This window comes from Pygoscelis adeliae, unplaced genomic scaffold (assembly GCF_000699105.1).
Source record: "Pygoscelis adeliae isolate BGI_AS28 unplaced genomic scaffold, ASM69910v1 Scaffold616, whole genome shotgun sequence".
NCBI classification, from domain to species: Eukaryota; Metazoa; Chordata; class Aves; order Sphenisciformes; family Spheniscidae; genus Pygoscelis; species Pygoscelis adeliae.
In genome coordinates this window covers 43,608-63,397 of record NW_008824906.1, presented here as the reverse complement: position 1 = coordinate 63,397, position 19,790 = coordinate 43,608, and the positions used below count along the sequence as shown (strand labels likewise).

The 19,790-nt window shown below is 41.4% G+C and overlaps 1 protein-coding gene across 1 annotated transcript; it reads right to left on the bottom strand.

Moving 5' to 3' along the window:
• Positions 1 to 3,864: 3,864 nt before the first annotated feature.
• Positions 3,865 to 14,928, bottom strand: PTP4A2 (protein tyrosine phosphatase type IVA, member 2). The gene is made up of 5 exons (XM_009324906.1): positions 14,258 to 14,928; positions 12,568 to 12,660; positions 7,346 to 7,476; positions 5,431 to 5,505; positions 3,865 to 4,298 (listed from the first exon to the last, which is right to left on the bottom strand). Exons 1-5 carry the CDS (start codon positions 14,351 to 14,353, stop codon positions 4,190 to 4,192), a joined length of 504 nt encoding a protein of 167 aa, XP_009323181.1. The 5' UTR covers positions 14,354 to 14,928; the 3' UTR covers positions 3,865 to 4,189.
• Between the last annotated feature and the right edge of the window lie 4,862 nt (positions 14,929 to 19,790).

The following is a 19,790-nucleotide window of genomic DNA, read 5'->3' as shown; positions in this document are numbered from 1 at the left end:
AGCTCCGTACCAAAGGTTTGGGTTTTTGCAAAAATATTTAACATAGGACTACCAAGAGATGTCTACATAGCTCTTGGACAGCCTAAAATGAAAGGTGTTCCAGATACACCTGTGAAAAGCATTACCTGTTGTGTCCCTTTGGGACTTAATCAGACATAAATGCAGTTCTCGACAGGATTCCTTGACACCCTCACTTTCATGGAAGAGTCGAGGGACTACGTAAAACCCCCAACTTCACACCTCTACAAATTCAGCCAAGCCGGCCTCCAGGACGTGCAGATGAATGCAGCAATCCACTTACCCGTGCCTAGTAACTTACTACGGGGCTCGGCCGCGAAGAACCGTGTGCTCCGAGGGCCTGAGCCCAAGTAGCCTTTCCGTCTTTGTTAGGGAACGCCACGAGCCAGAGCCAAGGCTCTGGCCACCTTTAGCAGGCAGGTGAACACTGTCGCCTGGAGCGGTGACACTACACAAGCCTAGAGACAGCAGGTTCGATAGCCACCTTAACATTTTACTTCAGATCTGTTTACGGACAAAAAGCTGTTCTTCCCCTCCCCCAGGAAACACGTACTTAAAATGCTCTCTGGAATTGATTTGCAAGCATTACGACTAAGTTAAATAATTCATAATTTTTTAGTTGAAAGAACATACGCTATTATAGAAGTGCAAACCGTGATTCCTGCAGTTTCTTTCCCCATGCAGAGTCACTCCACTCTGCTTATCATTCTTAACTGCTCTAAAAGTAGCATCTTAAGTGATACAAATACACATGTGATTAAGCGTTATCTCCAGTTAAGGCATCAGTATCTGAAGCTGCCTAGATGTTAGTGAAAAAAAATTAACAAGAAAAACAAGTAACCCGTATCATACAGGAATATCTCAGTTCCAGTTAAGCACATGATGTTTTTTTATACTGAGTAGCCTTTGATTAGCAAGACATTTCACTTCTGTGCGTGGTAACCAAAAAGGTAGAAACTTTGAAAAACAAACAAAGCAAGAGTTTGGTGTTAAAAAAAAAAAGATATACAAAGACATCCTCAGAGAAAGAGGAGATGGAACTTCACAGTTACTGCTGCCAGTCTCACAGTCAAAGTGGTTTATTATCTCATTGCCAACAGGGACTAAAAATTTGTTCTAGTACACTAGTGGGAAAAATCTGATAAATATTAGAAACACGATACTGATTTGCAAGTAACATATTTCTTTGATGGCAGCAAAGCAAAGCCGATTGGATTATCACCTGTGAAGCCCAGAAAAGAGCACCTTGGTATTATTTAAATAAATTACACAAATCAACACAGTGGCATTCCGCTACCAAGGAAGGGGAACTGACTGGGATCCAGGACTCCAGAAACTCACTCATTGTCACCCCCAAACAATATCCCCATTCAAGCTCTGCCAGGTGGCACGGTGTCTAGTCTTGTCCAGGGCACAACAGAGAAGTTTTGCAACAGATCTCTGACAGTTCTTGGGAAAGTTCAGAGCTGTTTGGTTTGGGGGCTTGTTCTGGTTTTTGGTTGTTGTTTACCTTAAAAAAAAAAACAAGTTTACACATTTTTAAACAGGTAATTTGAAAGTAAGGAAACTGTTCCTGTCTGCAGCGCTGCTCCCTCTTCTCAAAGGCAGAGCAGCCTTTCCCAACAGTTACAAGTCACCAGCAAATCCAAGCCACGCAGAACCCAGTGGTGATTAGTAACACAAGGGGCATGGACAAACCTGTCTGAAGGCCTTTACAAATCAGATTAAAGAAGAGCACTTAACATTAACGAGCTGCAATAAATTCATCAAGAGCCAGAGGGAAGCCATTTTACTGCAAGAACTTTATTGCACTACGTTCAAGTGCTGAACCAGTATTGTGCCTACTGGACATCGCTCACAATTACACTCCCCCCATTTGTGTCTACACTGTATGACAGTCTGCACTTTTCACTATTTTTCCTCAATTAAGGCTGCAGAGTCATAGTATATGATAATTAGTACATTATAAATCAGAGTAAAACTAGGGGGAAGAATGCAAAGTTATACATATAGCATGTAAAATTTTTTTTATTGTTCTTCAGAAGGGCTTGGGGTTTGGTTTTTAATCCAGCTCAGCACCTTCCCCTCCAACCTGACCTCCATCATTTGTCAAATCGGCTTTAACTACCAGTATTTCATTTTACTAAAAACATCAATTTTAATTTGCAGAAACAGTTAGAACATTAGGCTTCTAGTTTGCGAGGGGAAGGTAAAGGCCAGAATTAAGTACTTTCAGCATCATCTACCTTCCACATGGACTCAAACATTACCAGATATGTTATTTCCCTAATGTAGGCATTGACTTCACAAACACTTTCGCGTCTCTTATCTATTAAAGAAATCAGAAACGTTACACATCTTAAAGGGAGGAAGGAACTCAGTACAACAATACAGCTTGAGTCAGGGTACAGACCGAGTTTCATGGAGTGCAGTGTTTTCTAGCCATGGACCTCAAACAGGTCTCTTAGCCTATCTGTAAAGTGAGGGGCTTGACAAGTACCATTATTTTTTCCTTAAATTTATAAATCCCTTCCAGGAATACAATTCTAACGGTCCATTACTTGTGTTCTGAAAAATGCTTGCGCAGTTAAGCTGCAGGCTAAAACGAGAAGTCTAGAACAGGAAGAAATCCTGTGAAGGCAGTTCACACCGCCAGCAGCTGAGGTATCGGTAAAAGATGGGTACCGGTCTACACCTACTACAGGCACAGACCAACAAAAGCCTTTGGTGCGCCACAGCAAAAGATCACAGGAGAGCATGACCCTAAACCTGTATTCAAAGCCTTCAGTGGCTGAATATTACAGACATAATGTCAAGTTGAAAGCAAATGAGGTCACTAGTGGGGCAGGGGACTCAGTTAACTTGTTTGGTAGAAGTAGCCTGGCTGAAACTGCTTATTAGAGGCTGTAAAATGACTTGTCTTGATTAATACACTGACACCACCAACAGCCCTACAAAGAGAACGTGGTGCCAGTCCACACTCCAAAAATCAGCGTATTTACAGTCTGCCAATGGTGAATACGTGATAGGCATGTTGGTGTGTAACTAGAGATTCTCCCTCCAAAAGAGCCCAATAAAAAAAAATAACAAGGCAATCAGTGGTTAAACTGAACTGTACATGAGGGCTAGTCTGTGAAAACACCCATACTAGGCATTTATTCGTGGACCGCATTTCTGTGTGCGTACCATCTTTACCTCATCTACGATACAAATGAGACCCTCCCCCCAAATCCCGATTTACTGTGTTCAGCAAGGCAGAGGATCTGGACAGCAGCAAAAAGCCTTGTGACAGATAAATTAATTTTAAGTCCTTGTCTGAATTGCCCCTTGCTCACCTAGGACACTTTTGAACATCAGTCTTCTGCCGGGATAGATTTCCTATCTAGCAACAGAAAGACAATTAACATTTCAGCCAAATTCTTTGGAAAAAGTAAGACTGACATACACACACAAAATCACACACACGCGTGCTCTCACACAGTCAAAAGCACTATCTCCCACCAACCAGAAAAGGTGGTTTTTAGATATTAGGCAGTGAGTCTTCTGTTAAAGCCCACCAGGAAGTTTTTTTTCACACCTGCAGAGTCTGAACACCATGTAGACATACAACACAGACATCACCCCATCTCTAGAATATGCCCAGGGTGGGCTTAAGGCTGTCAGACTGCTCCCATACAGCAACAAAGGCTCCTCCTCATGTCTCCCTGCCAGGTCCCAGCAAGGTTAGGAAAAAAAAAAGAAGGCAACTCCATTTAAGAGAGTCCCATAGGAATTAATGTATCAGGCCCTAACTGTGGGGTACTTTCCTCAAATCAAGAAAATAGTTTCTGCACAAGCCAATGCTCTGCTGGTTTTCCTTAGACATAAAATTTACTTTATTTCTTTTCTTAAAAAGTTAAAAATACAGAAGGTTCAGAAACTGATTTTCTCCTTGCAGATGTTCAAACTGCAGCTTAAGGAGAAAACAATCCTTCACTGAAATGTTTCTCTTAATTTTTTTTTTATTTTTATTTTTTTCAATCATCACCACCATTAGGACAGAGGTTGAGGAGCACTGACTCCACCACTAATTTGATGACGTAGTTTGATTCCAGATTCACATTTCCAGGTGCCAAGAGTCCAGAAAACAGCCATGTTAACTTCTGCCTTCGTCTGAGATTTTTTTTTTTTTCTATTGAACACAGCAGTGACCGTTGGCATCTTTGAAGCGTAATCGCATCTTAGGTCGGTATTTCTCAAGGTAAAGCAGCTGTTTGGAATTGAAAGCTCCCCTCCTTTTCCTAAAACAAAGAGAATGAAGGCTAATATCAATGGAAAAAAGTACTGCTTCAATCACCATATACATTCTAAAGCAGATCAGTCCTCATTTCAAAGCTTTTCTGTATCTAAAAAACAGCATTTTGGCTTGGTTCCGCATCCACTGACACTGAGGAAGGATAAGCCAGGCCAGCTCACGCAGTTCACTTACATGCCAATATTAAAATCAAAATCCAGTTAGCAAATTCCAGCATATTTTCTTGGATGGAGAGAGTTTATTTCTATTGCCAGCAGTAGTTACTGAACAACATCAAGGTCACCCTTTCCTTGCAGATGCATGTGCTACTTATTATATTAGCTAGTAAATAAAGACCATGACATTCAGATACAAATATGTAAGAGGTTCTCAGAAAAGAGCTTCTCTGTATAAAAGGTACCGTACCCAGGAAGAGAAAAGAGGAATTTAAGAAAGGAAAAATTCAGAAAAATCCGTTGACAGCAATACAGTTTACAAAGATAACTGAAGACCCTGGGAATCCATAAAAGGATGAATTGCTTTTTTGGCAAAGCTCATTCAACATAGTCTTACCTGCTGGGCTTCATTTCAAGATCTGATGTTATCGCTAAACCAACAGAGCTCTGCACTCTCACCCTTTACCAGTTTTGTTATTTTCCAGACAGGTGGTTTCTGACATCTCCTGGGTGGATAACACACTCACCCACAACACTTGTAGGAGTGCTGGTGCTCACCTACTTGCTGTAGAAATTCTGCTTGGGAGCCCAACCTCACTAGATTTTTTTTTTTTTTTAATTAGGAGCAATTAGTCCATGTCCAATGCACCCACGATTTTTACAGCCCCAGCCCAGACATTTTTTCTGCCCAAGTTCAAAATCTTTGAGTCTTAGGTCAATGGCTTAATATATAAGCCCAGATTTGGGGGCGGGGGGGGAAGGTAGAGATCACCTTTTAATCCTCATCTCTAAGCAGAGGAAAGGGCATAAGCCTCAGCATTAATGTCAAAGTCATGCCCATTATTGTCAGGATATAGCTACTAGAAAACAAATCAGAAATCTAACAGACTTTGCTGAAGACGCATGCTGTTCAAATACAACATAAACTGAGATATTTCTGGAGAATGGGGAAGTTTAACTTACTGCCTTATAAACTGAACTGCATCTTCGTACTTCATTCCACATTCAATGAGAGCAAGTGCAACCAGTACAGGAGCCCTAAAGGAAAAATCAATATTTAAGGAAGATCTGGAGAAACAATATACTGAACCCCTCAAAATACATCAAATTAATCCATAAACAAATAGCTTAAGTATTTTCTCTTTAAGCATTATCTACAGAAAGACATTTGCCTGCTGAGTACCTAATGTAAAATTTCTTTTAGTAGACAGCTGTTTCCAATGCGCACACACAAAAAAAATAAAAATCAATAGCTCCTTAGTGTTTGGGGCATGAAACAATAATTCTCAATTTTTATGCCTTCTCATTTCACTATAACCTAATTTTCCACTTCACTAAAACAAGTGTCTAATACCTCTTGCATGCATTTTGCTTCTTAGGACACTGTAGATTTAGCTGTACGTGAGATAGATCTATGAAGCACTAAACAGATGACTTGTATAGATTGTATTTTTTTTTTTAAATTATGTGCTGTACACAGAACTGGGCTTTCCAGGGACAATAGAGTAAAACTTTCTACTTTGGGGTCCACAGTTTGGAAAATCGGTTAAGTGTAAAGAGCTGGCTTTTCAAACAGGCCGAAGTCACAGTACACACTGACTTCCCCCCGGACTGATGTTCACCCCACTGAACACACACAACTGCAACAGGCACCTCTGACTGTAGAGTAGTGAAGGATTAAACAGGTGCTAGCAATTGCACAACTTCTACTCATGGCTAAACAAAAACAAAGTGCAGGAGAAACAACTCTCACTATCACTGCCATGCTGCACCTGCATAAACAGAATTATTCACTTTCCAAAGGAAACAATTTGAAACCTCAACAGCCACTTAAAAAAAAAAAATGCTGTCTCGAGTTGCGACTCGAGTCTCAAGTTACACGTGGCCACTTTCCTGAAGATGTTCCTCAGATAAAAATAGAGCAGAAATGGGTAAACAAATGTTAATTGCCTTGGGTTTTTGGCTCTTGTGTCTTTAAATACTGGCCATTTCTCCCTCTACCTCTTCATTTCCCCCATATCTTCTTCTCTAGAGGTGGAAATTTAAGAATTTGATGCACTCCGACTCCGTGCTTACTTGACTTCTTTAATCCACCTTCCTTGCCCGCTCATTCATATCTTTCAATATTAACAGTCCCATGGTTACTGTAAGAATACTAACACTTCAGTTCCATTTCCTCCTAGCCCACAGGATAAACATAACATTCAGAGATCACATTTGGGAATATGAACATAGCATTTAGCTTTCCTGAATCAGTCTTTTTTTATTTCATCTTGAAAGGAAGTTCTTCCCAAAGAAGGAAGTTATATTTTGAGTGGTGAGGAGAGAAACATCAGTCTGCACGTGAGCAAGAAATACAAGCCTAACTTCTTACCACCAAAGTGAAGCCACTTTAGTCTAAGTAATTGAACCAGTTTTTCTAATTTTTTTTTTAATTACCACATGGTTAATAGTATACCAGTTGAAAACAGGGGGAAATGAAAAAACCAAACTGTACAGCCTTAGAAATTGTACTATACATGTATATTGCATTTGTCAAGAAGCACAAGAGATTTTATTGTTTTAGCAGAATGACACATGCTTTCAAAATAACAGCATCTCTAACTGCTCGTGTCGTTCATGATTGACAGAAGTGTTCTGAACAATCTCTCCAAGTTCCTCCTCTCGTTCTGGATCAGAATTATGAGATTACTGAACATTTTTAAGCTGCAATAATTCTCTCTTGCTTTAATGACACAAACTTGATGCTTCTCCTTTAAAGTGTTATTTGGGAGAAAACAGAGAAATTGACATTTACTTAACACCTTCCATGACCTACCTCCCGAACAAATAAACTAACTTTAAGCCCAGTATAAAAACAAGACAGTGGAATACTAACCTTCCCAACCCTGCAACACAGTGAACAGCGACACAGCATCCAGGCTCTTCACGAAATTTGGTTTTCAACAGGTTTAGCCAGTCGTCAACTATCTGATTCGGGGGTGGTGCTCCATCATCAAATGGCCAGTCCTTTAAAGGAAAAAAAAGGACATTAGCTATATGGATTTCAATCCATAATCAACAGCAAGGTGGTTTTTCAAGTACTAGAAAAATACCCACAGCACCCAACCCCAGTGCTGTGGGTATTTTTCTAGTTGCACGGAAGTTTGCAAGTCAATATCATAATGCAACACTAAATGTTTAACCACCATTTAATTGCACTTTCCAATAAAATTTCAATAAAACTCTACACTAACTCCTTTGTAGTATAGGATTTTTAGAAAAATAGCTGCCCTTGAAATCTCATTTTATTAAAAATATGTAAAAATCAATAGACATTTCAAATAAACATTTGAAAGATGAGAACCCTGTAGACTTCTGCTTGTGGTTGTGTCAACCTTTTAAAATACTATTTGTACTGCGGACTCTGTACAGACGAGAAGGTACTTCATAAAAATTCAAGGGGATCAGCAGAGGAGAAGGTACTTCATAACAGCTCAAATGGATCAGCTTGTCCAGCTGCCATGCCTCCAATAAGCAAGACAGTTAAAATTACCTGGGTATTTTCAAGTCAAAAAACCACATTCACAAGCAAAAAAGAAGCGTGCTTAGACAAAAGCAAAGTCAACAACGAATCAGCATTTAAATTACATTTCTGCCTATTAAACGGGCAGCCAACATTTACACCACCTAGGCCACATTTAATATCATCAACATGGCTGCAAATCAAAATTACATGTGAGAAGCTTCCCATTTTCTTGAGGTCACAGCTCTCTCCTGGAACTTGTGCTAAGTGGAGTACTACATGTCCTATATTTCAAGACCAAGCACGACATCACATGCTTTATAACCTTCTCAGACACAGGGAGTGCTGTAGAAAGAGCACTCCTAGACGCAAGGGAAAAAAATAACAGTAGTTATTTAACACTTTTCATTAGGTGACTGCAATGCATTGTACAAGAGAGACTCATAGCCAGAGTTTCATATTATTCAACCACCTCTCCAAATGGCAGGGAAATTGCTTTGAAAGAAGGCCTCTTCTTCCCTCATGGGCTAGAAACAAGCCTTTCCGTGTAGTATCTCGAGAACAGGGTAACATGAAGTAATATTCTCTGAAGCCTGAAAGAAGCACGCAGAAACTCTGAACAAGTACAACCAAAGGTGAAAATCCGCCAGACTTTTCATTTTGCAATGCACTTCTTGCTACCCTAATACTTCCCGAATAGCAGGTACAGCTTAGCACAGACCTCAGCCCAAGAGCACCTTAGAAATGTGTTAGCACTTAAAAAAAGCTGCAAGGTGGAAATCTGCGTCTCGGAACTACAAAACCAAAAAGCTTTTAAGTGACTGAAATAACTATAAAGTTATATATAACTATGTGATTAATTCAGAAAGACACACAGAGTCTGATGAGTGCAGAGAACTTTTTTAAAGCAAATGGGAAATTAAAAATATCTGGGACAACACAGCAAAATAAAAGACTATAGAAACAAGATACTAAAGTAAAACTTGTTCTTTCTAATAAAGGGCTTTTATGAGATTTTCCACTCAGTCACACACTGCTAGCTATATTATTTTACGCGTAGTGTCATCCAGTGTCCCAGGAAGAGATGTATGGGCTGTCAAGAGAAGAGGCATTACCCATTGCAAGACGCTTTCATTTGAAACTGCCTTGCAAAGAACAGGATTTACATGTCAGTTCTGTGTCCTAGTTTTGGATTAAATTAAATCCTTTCCTTCAGAAATACAGGAGGTTGTTACATTGCTTTAGCTTACATGTTAACCACCATGTCCACACAATTCTTGTGCTGGCCTGCATTAACGACAATCATCATTTCCCCACAGATTGCCACCTCCCCAGGAATGGTACACCACTGACATTAAATCAGCACTGATAACACACTGCTGCATGGGACACTGCCCAGAATGAGGGACAAGAATAATTCTGGGACTAGAGGAGTAAGTGAAGCAAGGTTTTGCAGTTATTTTCCTCATTATGAGTTCTGCCAGCATCACCTCCAAATTCCTGTCGGACAGGATAGAAAACAAATTGCTAAGCCCCACAACCCACAACCAAAACAGTCATTAATAACCAGGATGATGCACTGAGATTGCACAAACAGAAAATACAGCTCTTTTGTGCCACCCTGCAGTAGCTGGGAAGGATGGTAGGCAAGAAAGGGTTATTCTTATTTACCCTTTATCTGGAACAGCCTTACTCAGCAGAACAGCTCTGGGTTTGTCAGTCAGCAACGACTGCAGGATTGGCAATGCAGAACTGAGATGACCAAGAAGCAGTAACAGGACTTTAAAGGGACAAAGACCCCTTTCTTCAAAACCCGTGTGCAACTCGCACTGAAGTTACAGCAGCAAAACACTCCCAGAACTGCCTGCATCTGCGTAGGACGGGACCGCAGCCACCAGCGTGGAGCTTTCCCACCTTCAGGACCAGAGCCCCTGGCGATGCAGTAAATATCAGATGGCAATGAAGTCGCATCTCTTAACTGGGGCACTTCCGACGGCCTGCCAGCGTTCAGGTGGTGGCCATTCTGGAGGGCACAGAGCGTGAAGTCTGATCCGGGGATGAACAGTAAATGAAGGACCGACAGAAGCAGAACAATGAAACGTGTCTTAGATCCTGAAGATGAACAAAACTATCGCAGCCTCCCTGGTTGCCAGCCAGTGCAAAAAATACTTCCAGAAAAAAACTACCAGTTTTTCCAATGTAGCACTTCTGTGTTACAAGACCTTATACATGAACATAACTAAGAACTGCAGAAGCCCACGGAAACTAAATCCAACCCTGCCTCCTGTCTCCTGGATTTAATCTCTGTTGATAAACATGCACATGCAATAGTACTACTTCAAACATCGAAGTTCTAACTCTCTCCTTTCTCACTATGCCATCTGCCAAAGCAGCTCTCTAGCTGCCACATTCTACCCAGCTTGCCAGTACATGATCCTGTATCACGGCATGAGAGCAGGCTTTGCTAAAATGCTTTCATTTTCAGGGGTTTCACCACGCTTCTGACCTCAACAGTTTTAAAATAGACACTAATCTCTCTCAGGCTGTGTTTTTAATCTTAACATTATTTTTGCAAGCAAATATTAGCTTTAAATAGTGGCGTGTTATTTTCTCAGCCAGATGGTAATTTAATACAATTTCTGAACAGCAACAGGACTCTGCTTTGAAAAAGCACGCATTCATAGGAAGGAGAAAGCTATACAGGAGGTGATCGTGTCAGTGACGACTAGTTAAGCTTATCTCAAATAGCAAAACACTATTGCAATACAGTAAACTACTAAGACAACCTCCTGACTGGGATCATCAGTATCGGTGATGACATTAGCAGCAAACCTTCCCTGTCACCTCCTGCTTTCTGTTACCCTTAACAGATGCCTGGTGGATTTATGCTCTCTCCTGTTTCGCCTTCTGCAGCACTGGAATACTAAGAAGAACTGGTACATACCAAACGCAGAGAGGCTTGTTAGCTGAGGCAAATGCGTACAGACGCAAGACACTCGCATGTGTTACTCAAAGTGAAAGGCTCTCCAACAGAACGGTGCTTAGCAGAGCTGGCAGAAACAGCACTTCCAGTTTTTAGAAAAGCTTCCTCAAAAAACTGCTTTCACCAGCACTAGCCAACACCAAGTTTTTAAAGTTTCTTGAGAACCAAAATCCCCGAACTATTTCAGAAGCGCAGGCTCCAAGCACAGAGCACTCCCCAGCTCCTGCAGCTGCCCCAGAGGCCCCGGCCATGGATCGGAGAAGGTGGATTTCACTCACAGCTGCAGAAGCCAAGGTCAGCTGGCCTCACAGGGCAGCCACCCTGGCAGAGCCGGACACCTGCAAAACTGTCCTAAGTCTTCTAGGAAGAACTCAGAGCTGTGCTCTGGCACAGGAACACAGAAATACTCTAAGCCCCAGCTTAAATCTGGGGCTCTGAGGGCTTCCACACCAGAAATTTAATCCTTCCAGCCTCTGGCAACCTCAGGAGTATCGCAGCTAGAGGTTTCACAGCAGTGTGCCCGAAAATACTGTCACGCTCAAGTCCAAGACAGCTCTAGAGTGAACAAAAATGCTATTCCAGAGCACAGCCCTAGGAGCACCAGTAGCCCTGTAGTGCCTGATTTTTCCAACAACATTGAGGCACACGTGGCTGCCTGGAACTGGAGTAAATGCTTACTAGGGCCGGGAGCCAAGAAACCTGACTGACCTGTAGGTGGAGTTTTCACAGATATGCCAGGATACAAGTTTTTCTCCTAATGGAAAACAGCAGAAGTTTTCCTCCAACTGAGCCATAAAAAAAAAATCAAGAGGCAATGGAAGACTGACTACCTGCAACAAGAAGGTAAGATGCAATTTCTGGCCTCACAACAGGCTACTACTCACTCCAGTAAATTAAACTGATTATATCTGACACACTATAATAATTCAGAAGTATTGCCTGGAAAAATACCGCCTGCAAGCCTCGTATGAGCACACACCTATTAAAAAAACCTCCCCTAAAACACCAAGCAATACTAGACGATACAGTCAGACAGTCATTGCATAATGTTAACTCTGAGTAGCAGTTAAGCAATTCCACCTGCTGAAGAGGGCAGCCACCAGCAGCCAGGCTCCAGTGATGAGGCTATCGATCAATATCCTGCTACAGCCAGTCCATGGAAGCCTGTATCAACACGTCAGCTATAGTCTCAAAAGGTGGCACTTTTTGAAAGAGCGAGAGAAGGGCGTTTTATCTGCATCCTGAGAAAGTCAACAGTAAAGCCAAGAAGTGCTGTATCTAGAGAAAAGGACCAAACGCAGCTGTATGAACCACAAGGCTGAACATTGGATTCGTATCAACCCAGTCACCAAAAGACAACCAAAATACCTCAGCAAATCCAGAAATCAAGGAACAGACATTTCTAAGCGCTCAGGCAATAGTAATGAATCAGCAAGTACCTTTCGCAAAAGTACAGCGAGTTTCTCAAAACCAGCTTTAGCTGATGCAGGGGATCACATTGCTTTTGGCCGGTCTGAAACAGTCATAAGCTCTTGCCCAAAGCATGAAGGCCATCCCCACCACTTCTGGACAAGTGATTTTTCATTTTTAGACAGTTTTAAAGGCAACTCACTAGAACCTGGATTCCTTCTTTTTCAATAGGAGCTTGATCATAAGTGGCATCACAAACTCGCACCAAGGTTGTCACTCCGTACTTCTTCAGCTCCTTTAAGAAAAAGGAAAACATGTGAGCACACTGACAGAGTAGAGAATTAAAGCACTTTCTCTTCAGCTACAAAACAAAACATTTTACACGGAGTCAGCAGTACTGCGACTATTGCACAGCTCCAAGGTGACTACACAATGAAGGAGCAAGGGCCAACTCAGAGAGGGGGGTTTATGGCCTACATTAGGACAAGGGTTACAAGCAACAGGAATAAATGTGAAACCCCTCCAAATTATTCTTCTCTAGGTAAATGCCAAGGTGGAAAAAAATTGCATGTATACGAGCAAAATTAAAATAGCTGCTTATATTCTCCATGCAGCTTCTTCTTCTCTTTAAATAGAAGCCTGGAACTGTTTGCTTCAGCCAGTGTTGACATTTTGAGGCAGGGAGGAACAGAACACACACACCACCATACTCTAGCTTCCTTGTAATGCACTATAAGTAGCACATTGTGCTAGATAAATAATCAGAAGATCAAACAAAAGCTGTTCCAGTTCACTTTGAAGGTTCATACAGCAAGCAGAATTTCCTCTCATGTTTGGACTGAATCACTGTAACTTCTAACAATTAGCAGTAATACATATTCCAGAGTCAAGACTCCTGAAAAAGGAAGACAATCCACAATAATGGGAAAAAATAAATATATATAAAGACCAAAAGAATGTGGCTTTCAGACAAAATTAACCACTAATACCTGAACAGATTCACAGTGAAGAGCACACTGCTAAATGATGGAAGCCTGTTAATAGCCACAGTCAGGCATCAGTATCGGATGACAGGATCTCTTTGGAATGAAAAAGACCTGCATATGCAAGATAAAAGTCCTCTAGATATAAGGGCACAAAGATGTAGCAGGTTTGGAGTGAACTAGAATGCAGAAATACACTGTACTACTGCTTCCCTGATGATACCATCTGTTACTTTTTCAGAAAACTGACTACTGAATTTTGCAGTATTTAAGATCTTATGGTGTCAGTAATGGTCAGACCTATCGTAATTGACTCTTCCCACAGTTAGACCCAGGCAGATGTCATTTTTCACGGATAAATTCTGGCACCCAGAATCTCTGACAGTTCTGGGATTGGTAGGGCAGTTTGAGAACACATCCTGTAAACTGAAACATCAGTTTAAGTATTGCACTTAATCCTACTCTAAAGGAGAAGAAAGGTCAGAAACCAGTTACAATTCTGTTAACTACTTCTTCAAAAGCCAAAAGATGAGCAACAGATCGCTATATTAGGAGCGCCGCATTATTTAATGAAAAATAACGTTTAGAATCGCAGAACATGCAGTCCTTCAGAAACCAGGACAAGAACGACAGCAAGGGTGTGTGTTTGTATTCTAAAATGGAAGACCAGTCAGCCTCTCGCAATTAAAGACACGCAGGACTTTGGAAAAAGTAATTGGTGGATTCTCTCTCATACTGTTAAGAGAATGTGAACAATATATTAAAGATAAAAATGCCGTAAGTTTCAAGTAACATGTAATATATAGCCAAAGCATTGAGCAACAGGTGTGAAGAATGACTGTTCAGTGCTTCTACAGAAACTATGAGCATATAAGGAAAGAAGGATGATACTTTATTTGACTGCCTTACCTCTATGAACTTGCTGAGGGTTGCATTGGTTGGGTTGTGAGTGATCAGGAAACGCATATTCTCGTAAGTAATTTCCACGGGGGCTGGACGGTTCATAATGGCAAACAAAATGTGTAAGGGGCCAAAAAAATTAAAATAAAAAAAAAATCAATAACCTTGGAAACGTTTCACAGCAGAAAACATTAAAAAGACCACTAAAATGCCTGGGATTGATCAGAGCTTGCTTTGACGTGTTTGTTCCTTAAAGAATTCGCTTCTAGAAAAGCAGGTTTGCTTCAGAATCCACTTGAATTCAACTTCGGCCTCAATTACTGCAGGTGGTATCCTTCAGACTCCAAAAATTCTGACTACATGCAAGACTAGGCAGCCTGTTCTACATTTAGGCACTGGTGAGGCAAAAAAGTAAGGGCAGATTTTCTCTCCACTTTGTTTTCTTGATGCTTAGCTTTGCTAGAGTCAGTAAAAGGAATATGCTTCCAATGTGCAGAAGATATCCCATATATTTGAGTGTGTTCGCTGTGTCTGGAGTCTTCAAGGCAAAGTAATTATGGCACGTAGAACCCCCTGCACTCAGCTCACTTGTCAGCCAGGATGCTGTGCTGGGCCTGGCAGAAGTCTGCCCTCACACTCAGAATCGCCATAAATGTGCGACGTATATTCCAACAGAACACCTAAAGAGAAGAAAAATATCACGTAAGAGGAATTGTTGCTTCTACTTCCAGAAACACCAAATACTGACCCTCCCAGAGCAACTCAAATTAGACTAGGCAAGACTACGTTTAAAAAACAAACAAAAATCAATCTTTACTGGAGCCCCGATAGTTGTAATCCCGGATATTCTTTCGGCACCGAGTACGCTCTAGCCCAGAGACACAGGACTTCTTGTAACTGCCGTTCCTGGCAGCCAGGCACCGGAACCGAGAACAAGGAAACCTTTCTGTGCTCTCTGCGGCCCCTCCCTCCCAACCAGGTGCCCTAAAAGAGGGGAAAATAGCACAAAGCCAAGTACACGCTTGAAAGTGTCTGTTGGTACAGTCATACCTGTTTGGCTTAAGCCCAAACATGTAAAAAATATTGTTGGTATGGCTTAACTTTCTGACAAAATAAGCAGTACAAGCAGAAATAAGCATAACTGCCTCATATTTGAGCTTTTGCTAGCAGATAAATTCCACCAACTGTTGTATCGCCAAACTCCCAACAGTAGTAGGGAGGTATCCTCCAGAAATCAGTTATTTCAAAAGCAACCAAATGGTCATTTAGCAGAAATAACTTTTAGTTACTCTCAGTCTTATCTGTGTTCACAGACTAGGGCATTAAGACAGCGGCAGCTTCCAGCCCTAATACACAGGATTCAAAATACAGACGTTTTAGCAACAACAATAAAAGATGGAAAATGTAATTCTACCATGAAGTTTAGGAGGATGAAAATGGAGCTAACCTAAAGTAGCTCAACTCATTTAAGGCTGAAATACTAAACAAGCAACGTGGCTTTTCACTGCATTTAAAACGCATGAAGCCAAAGAATCACTACTAACACTTCTTTTTTAAGGAAAAAGTTTTAAATCAGTTGAATAAAATCCAAACTAGCAGCCACAAGTCACAAACCTGCAACTCAAGCAAAAAGGTCAACGTGGCACACTCAAGTTAATACAATTAGGGAAACACACACATGCATGGAAGTTCACACCCCAAACTTCTGGTGCACTCAACATTTTAATGAGATCCTCACTTTAAAGTAGTCAAATTAAGCACTACAAAATTACCTTTTTCGCTGACATGAAGTCAAAAAAATCACCCAAAGAACGGCAATTATTTCCTTAAAGAACAGCTTTCAATGCCAAAAAAATACATTCATTAGGTTGCCAGAGGCAAGAACAAAGATGTTTTCAATAACCTCCCCCGACCTTAACGCAGTTCTTGCTCTGAGTGACTGAAATACAAATTTCAAAAATGAATCCTGGAATATTTTATCAGTGTAATAACTGCAGGATTAAGTCTCAGCCCAGATGGAAGAGTTCCACCTAAACACATCGCACAAGTCCTTACACTTGTCAATGCTTGCACATTTGTCACAACTCTCTCATATATACTACCGAATCTCAAAGCAAAGGCTTTGTTAAAAGGTATTACAGTCTGCTATAGCTATGATGTACCGGGAGCAGAATGACCAAAGTCACAGCATCCACGTGTCCAGCACCTGTAAAACCTGATGCAAGAAAGTCTTTTTTCAGGCAAATACTGTCCTGTTTTTCCCCACATTTGAACATAGCTCCAGTCACCCGACATGTCCTGGAGAGTGACCTGCAGACAAAACTGACTTTTTAGGACCTAACAAGGCCATTTAAATAAAAACAGCGATCAACAGATCTTGGCACAGGAGATCAAAACTTGGATCCTGAGTACCAGAGGCTTACAGCATTACAAAGTACACGGTCGTGAGGGGAAGAGCTATTGTGTCATATTTGAACAAATCCTTTAAACATTTTTCTTTTCAGCACCAATAATTTGGTTGGAAGAGCCTCATCCAGTGCTATCTGCACTGTGAGTTGTATCAAATCAGGTCATGGTTACACGGCTCCTCCCTCAAGCAAATCAAAGAGGGAATTTCAACTCATTAAAAGTCTTTTGTAAAAACTATTTACCAAGTCATTAAGAAGGGACACATGGAGATGACATGTTCCAGTAAATTAAGTATCACAGGGGGAGTCACTAACTCAAGTCCTACTCTCAGATCTGCAGCTGCTCATGGTCTGACCTTGGCCAAGCCACTTTCAGTCGCTCAACTCGTCTGCAGAAGAGGAACGACACCATCTTACCTTCCCCACAGGAATATTACTGAAGCATTTAATTAGCTAATAGCTAAGGAGTGATTAAAAATGTAAAGCACTGTATTTAAGTCTGAAAAATTATTTCCAGAAGGATAAGAAGTTTACGTAGCACATAACCCTATTTGTAAAACAGTTTGGTTACTGACACCTATATCCCTTCCTCCCATGACTTTCAACTGCTAACTGTTACGCTAAAGTTTGAAAAGAAAAAACAGGCTTCTAATTAAGAAAATGAAAACCAGGAAAAACCCTATCATCTACAACTTCTGATCTCCCCAAGTAAATACTTTAAAATTGCTTCCTCCCTGCGTTAGCAAGCGAATTTGCACTTCAAAATCCCAAGAGAACTGAGCGCTATCAAACTGACGATGATAAATAGTAACCAGGTCTATGCACAATATAAAACATGAAATAATTCTTCAGCCAATTAACCTTCAACTTTTTATACTTAGAAAGTGAGATAGCATATGGAGAGAAACCAAAATATTACATCATGTTTTATGTGGCTGGCCTCAGAAAGGGAGCAGAAGCATCCAACACGTCAACGCTACGAATGAGGTGCAATAGCTCCATCAGGAACCGGAGGAAGAGAAAAAGCAGAGACAGCAGCACAAACAAGCCAAGCAAGAGCCACTCACGCATCTGAAAAGAACTAGATACGCTTGGGAGTCAGTTCCTGATGTTGTTTAACTTAATTATCGGGGAATAATCATCAATCAAGATGCCAACCAAGTTTAGTGAGCTGTGACAGTCTCTGTACCTACGGACAGGACTAATTTAAGTTATAACTAACCGCACTGTGAGCTGCCCGCCTCTCATGCTCACACAGCCATGCACACCGAGAGCGCTTGATAAAGCCTGATGAGGGCAATTGGAGAAGACTATCTTTCAAAATACTACGAACGTGCAAGAATATGCTTAAAACGTAAGCAGGGGGCAGTCGTATTAACTAGCATAAATAAATCGGGGTGATTAACTAATTAAGAGAGAACAGTTAAATCAATTCCAGACTTGATAGAAGCTTCACTTGAGATTGCCTTAAGTGAAAATCCAACACACCCACAATATTCCTCTCCAGTGGCTGCCTCGTCTACCATTGCATTGACTCCTAAGTCAGATACTTCAACAGGGCAAGTTGCTCGCTCTTCTGTACTCAGCCTACACAAGTTCAGGGAGACAGGTCTAATGAAAAACAAGTAACACCACCGTAAGGAATTCCTAGTTCCACCATCTCCTTCAAAACACACCGGTAGAAGTGCTGTCTTAGCTACACTGAGACAGCGAAACAGCTTGCAACAGCTGCAGCTTCCAGAGATTGCAAAACACAGATACCTTTGGAAAGGTCACTTGGATCACCTTTCAAAATAACCCAGCGCACAGGATGCACAGCAAAGCCCGCTAATTTGTCAGTCAGTATTAAAAAAATACTTCAGTGTTTTGAAGACCAGTATTTTCAAACCATCTCCACTAACTTTGTTCCTGTAAGTGGGAATCCACATTTGATGTTAATGAAGTTAGGTCATGATCTGCTGAATTTTCCTCTTTTTCCTCTTCTATAAAACCTCAAAGCTTTGCGCTTACGCACGTGAAATCAGCGCACTGACGGCACACAACTTGATCCCATAAAAAATGCCATCCCTGATACGACACCGTAGCCCAGCCGGGCTTTTCCTGACACTCTGCATACACCACACTGCACTTCCCCTTCCTGCACTGCCCCGCTACGTGACCCACATTCTATCCATACACTATCAAAATGTCCCGTTTCGTCTGGAGCACAAGGTGCTTTTCAAGTGAAAGAATTCACCAAGACCTCCAAAGTTAGCCTTAAAACGGTGGAATCACACGATAGCAAGAACCGAAGCGACCATCTTTTCTAAAATATACTCTCCTAGTATACAGAGAGAAGAAACTCTGGAACTAACATTCTTGGAAAAAATTCTTGAACGCTCTCTGAAGGAAGCTTGCTCCGAATGACACGTGCCTAGAGAGGGGTGAGGTCAAAAATTTTACTGTTCCACCCTATCCACCCCCGCCGCGGAGCTCCCTCCCAGCCTGCTGACAAGTTCTGCGGGTGACTCATTCGTTTCCTTTTGCACTAACCCAGTCCTAGGCCGTAAAACCCACAGCAGCAGATAGAGATCTGCCTGAGCAAGAGAGAAAAAAAAAAAGCCCAGATTAAAGAAGTCTCAGTTTAAGTGTGACACATCAGGAAACTGTAAGAACCGTCAAATATACCGTGCAAGACTACTCAGCGAGAGAACAGCCCTGCAGCAAAACTCAAAACTGAGTACTACGCAGGAAAAGTTTAGCTGCCATCCCTAAATTTGGGTGAGGTCAAACCACCGTGTCCAACACAGGCATCGATGCCCAGAGATCATCGTCCTGGCGAGCTCAGCAGCGGGAAGTGATTAGACACTGCATTAGCTTTCAGAAAGAATTGATAGGCATGCGTGCTTTATGCTTCAGATCTTTTCTTTCCTGTGAGATGGAACCTGCTTCGTAGTTAAAAACACTGTTCTGACACAGGATTTTTTGAACGCCTTCCCCACCCACCACTTAGTTTTTAAATCCCTTCAGAGGACACATTTGAATATCGTTTACATACCATGCCCAAAAAGTTTAAAGTTACTAAAAGCGTTTGAAGTCAAAACCAAAAGGCCCCGCTAAGAAAAAGAAATTTAAGCTGTTACCCTGTTTAAGTC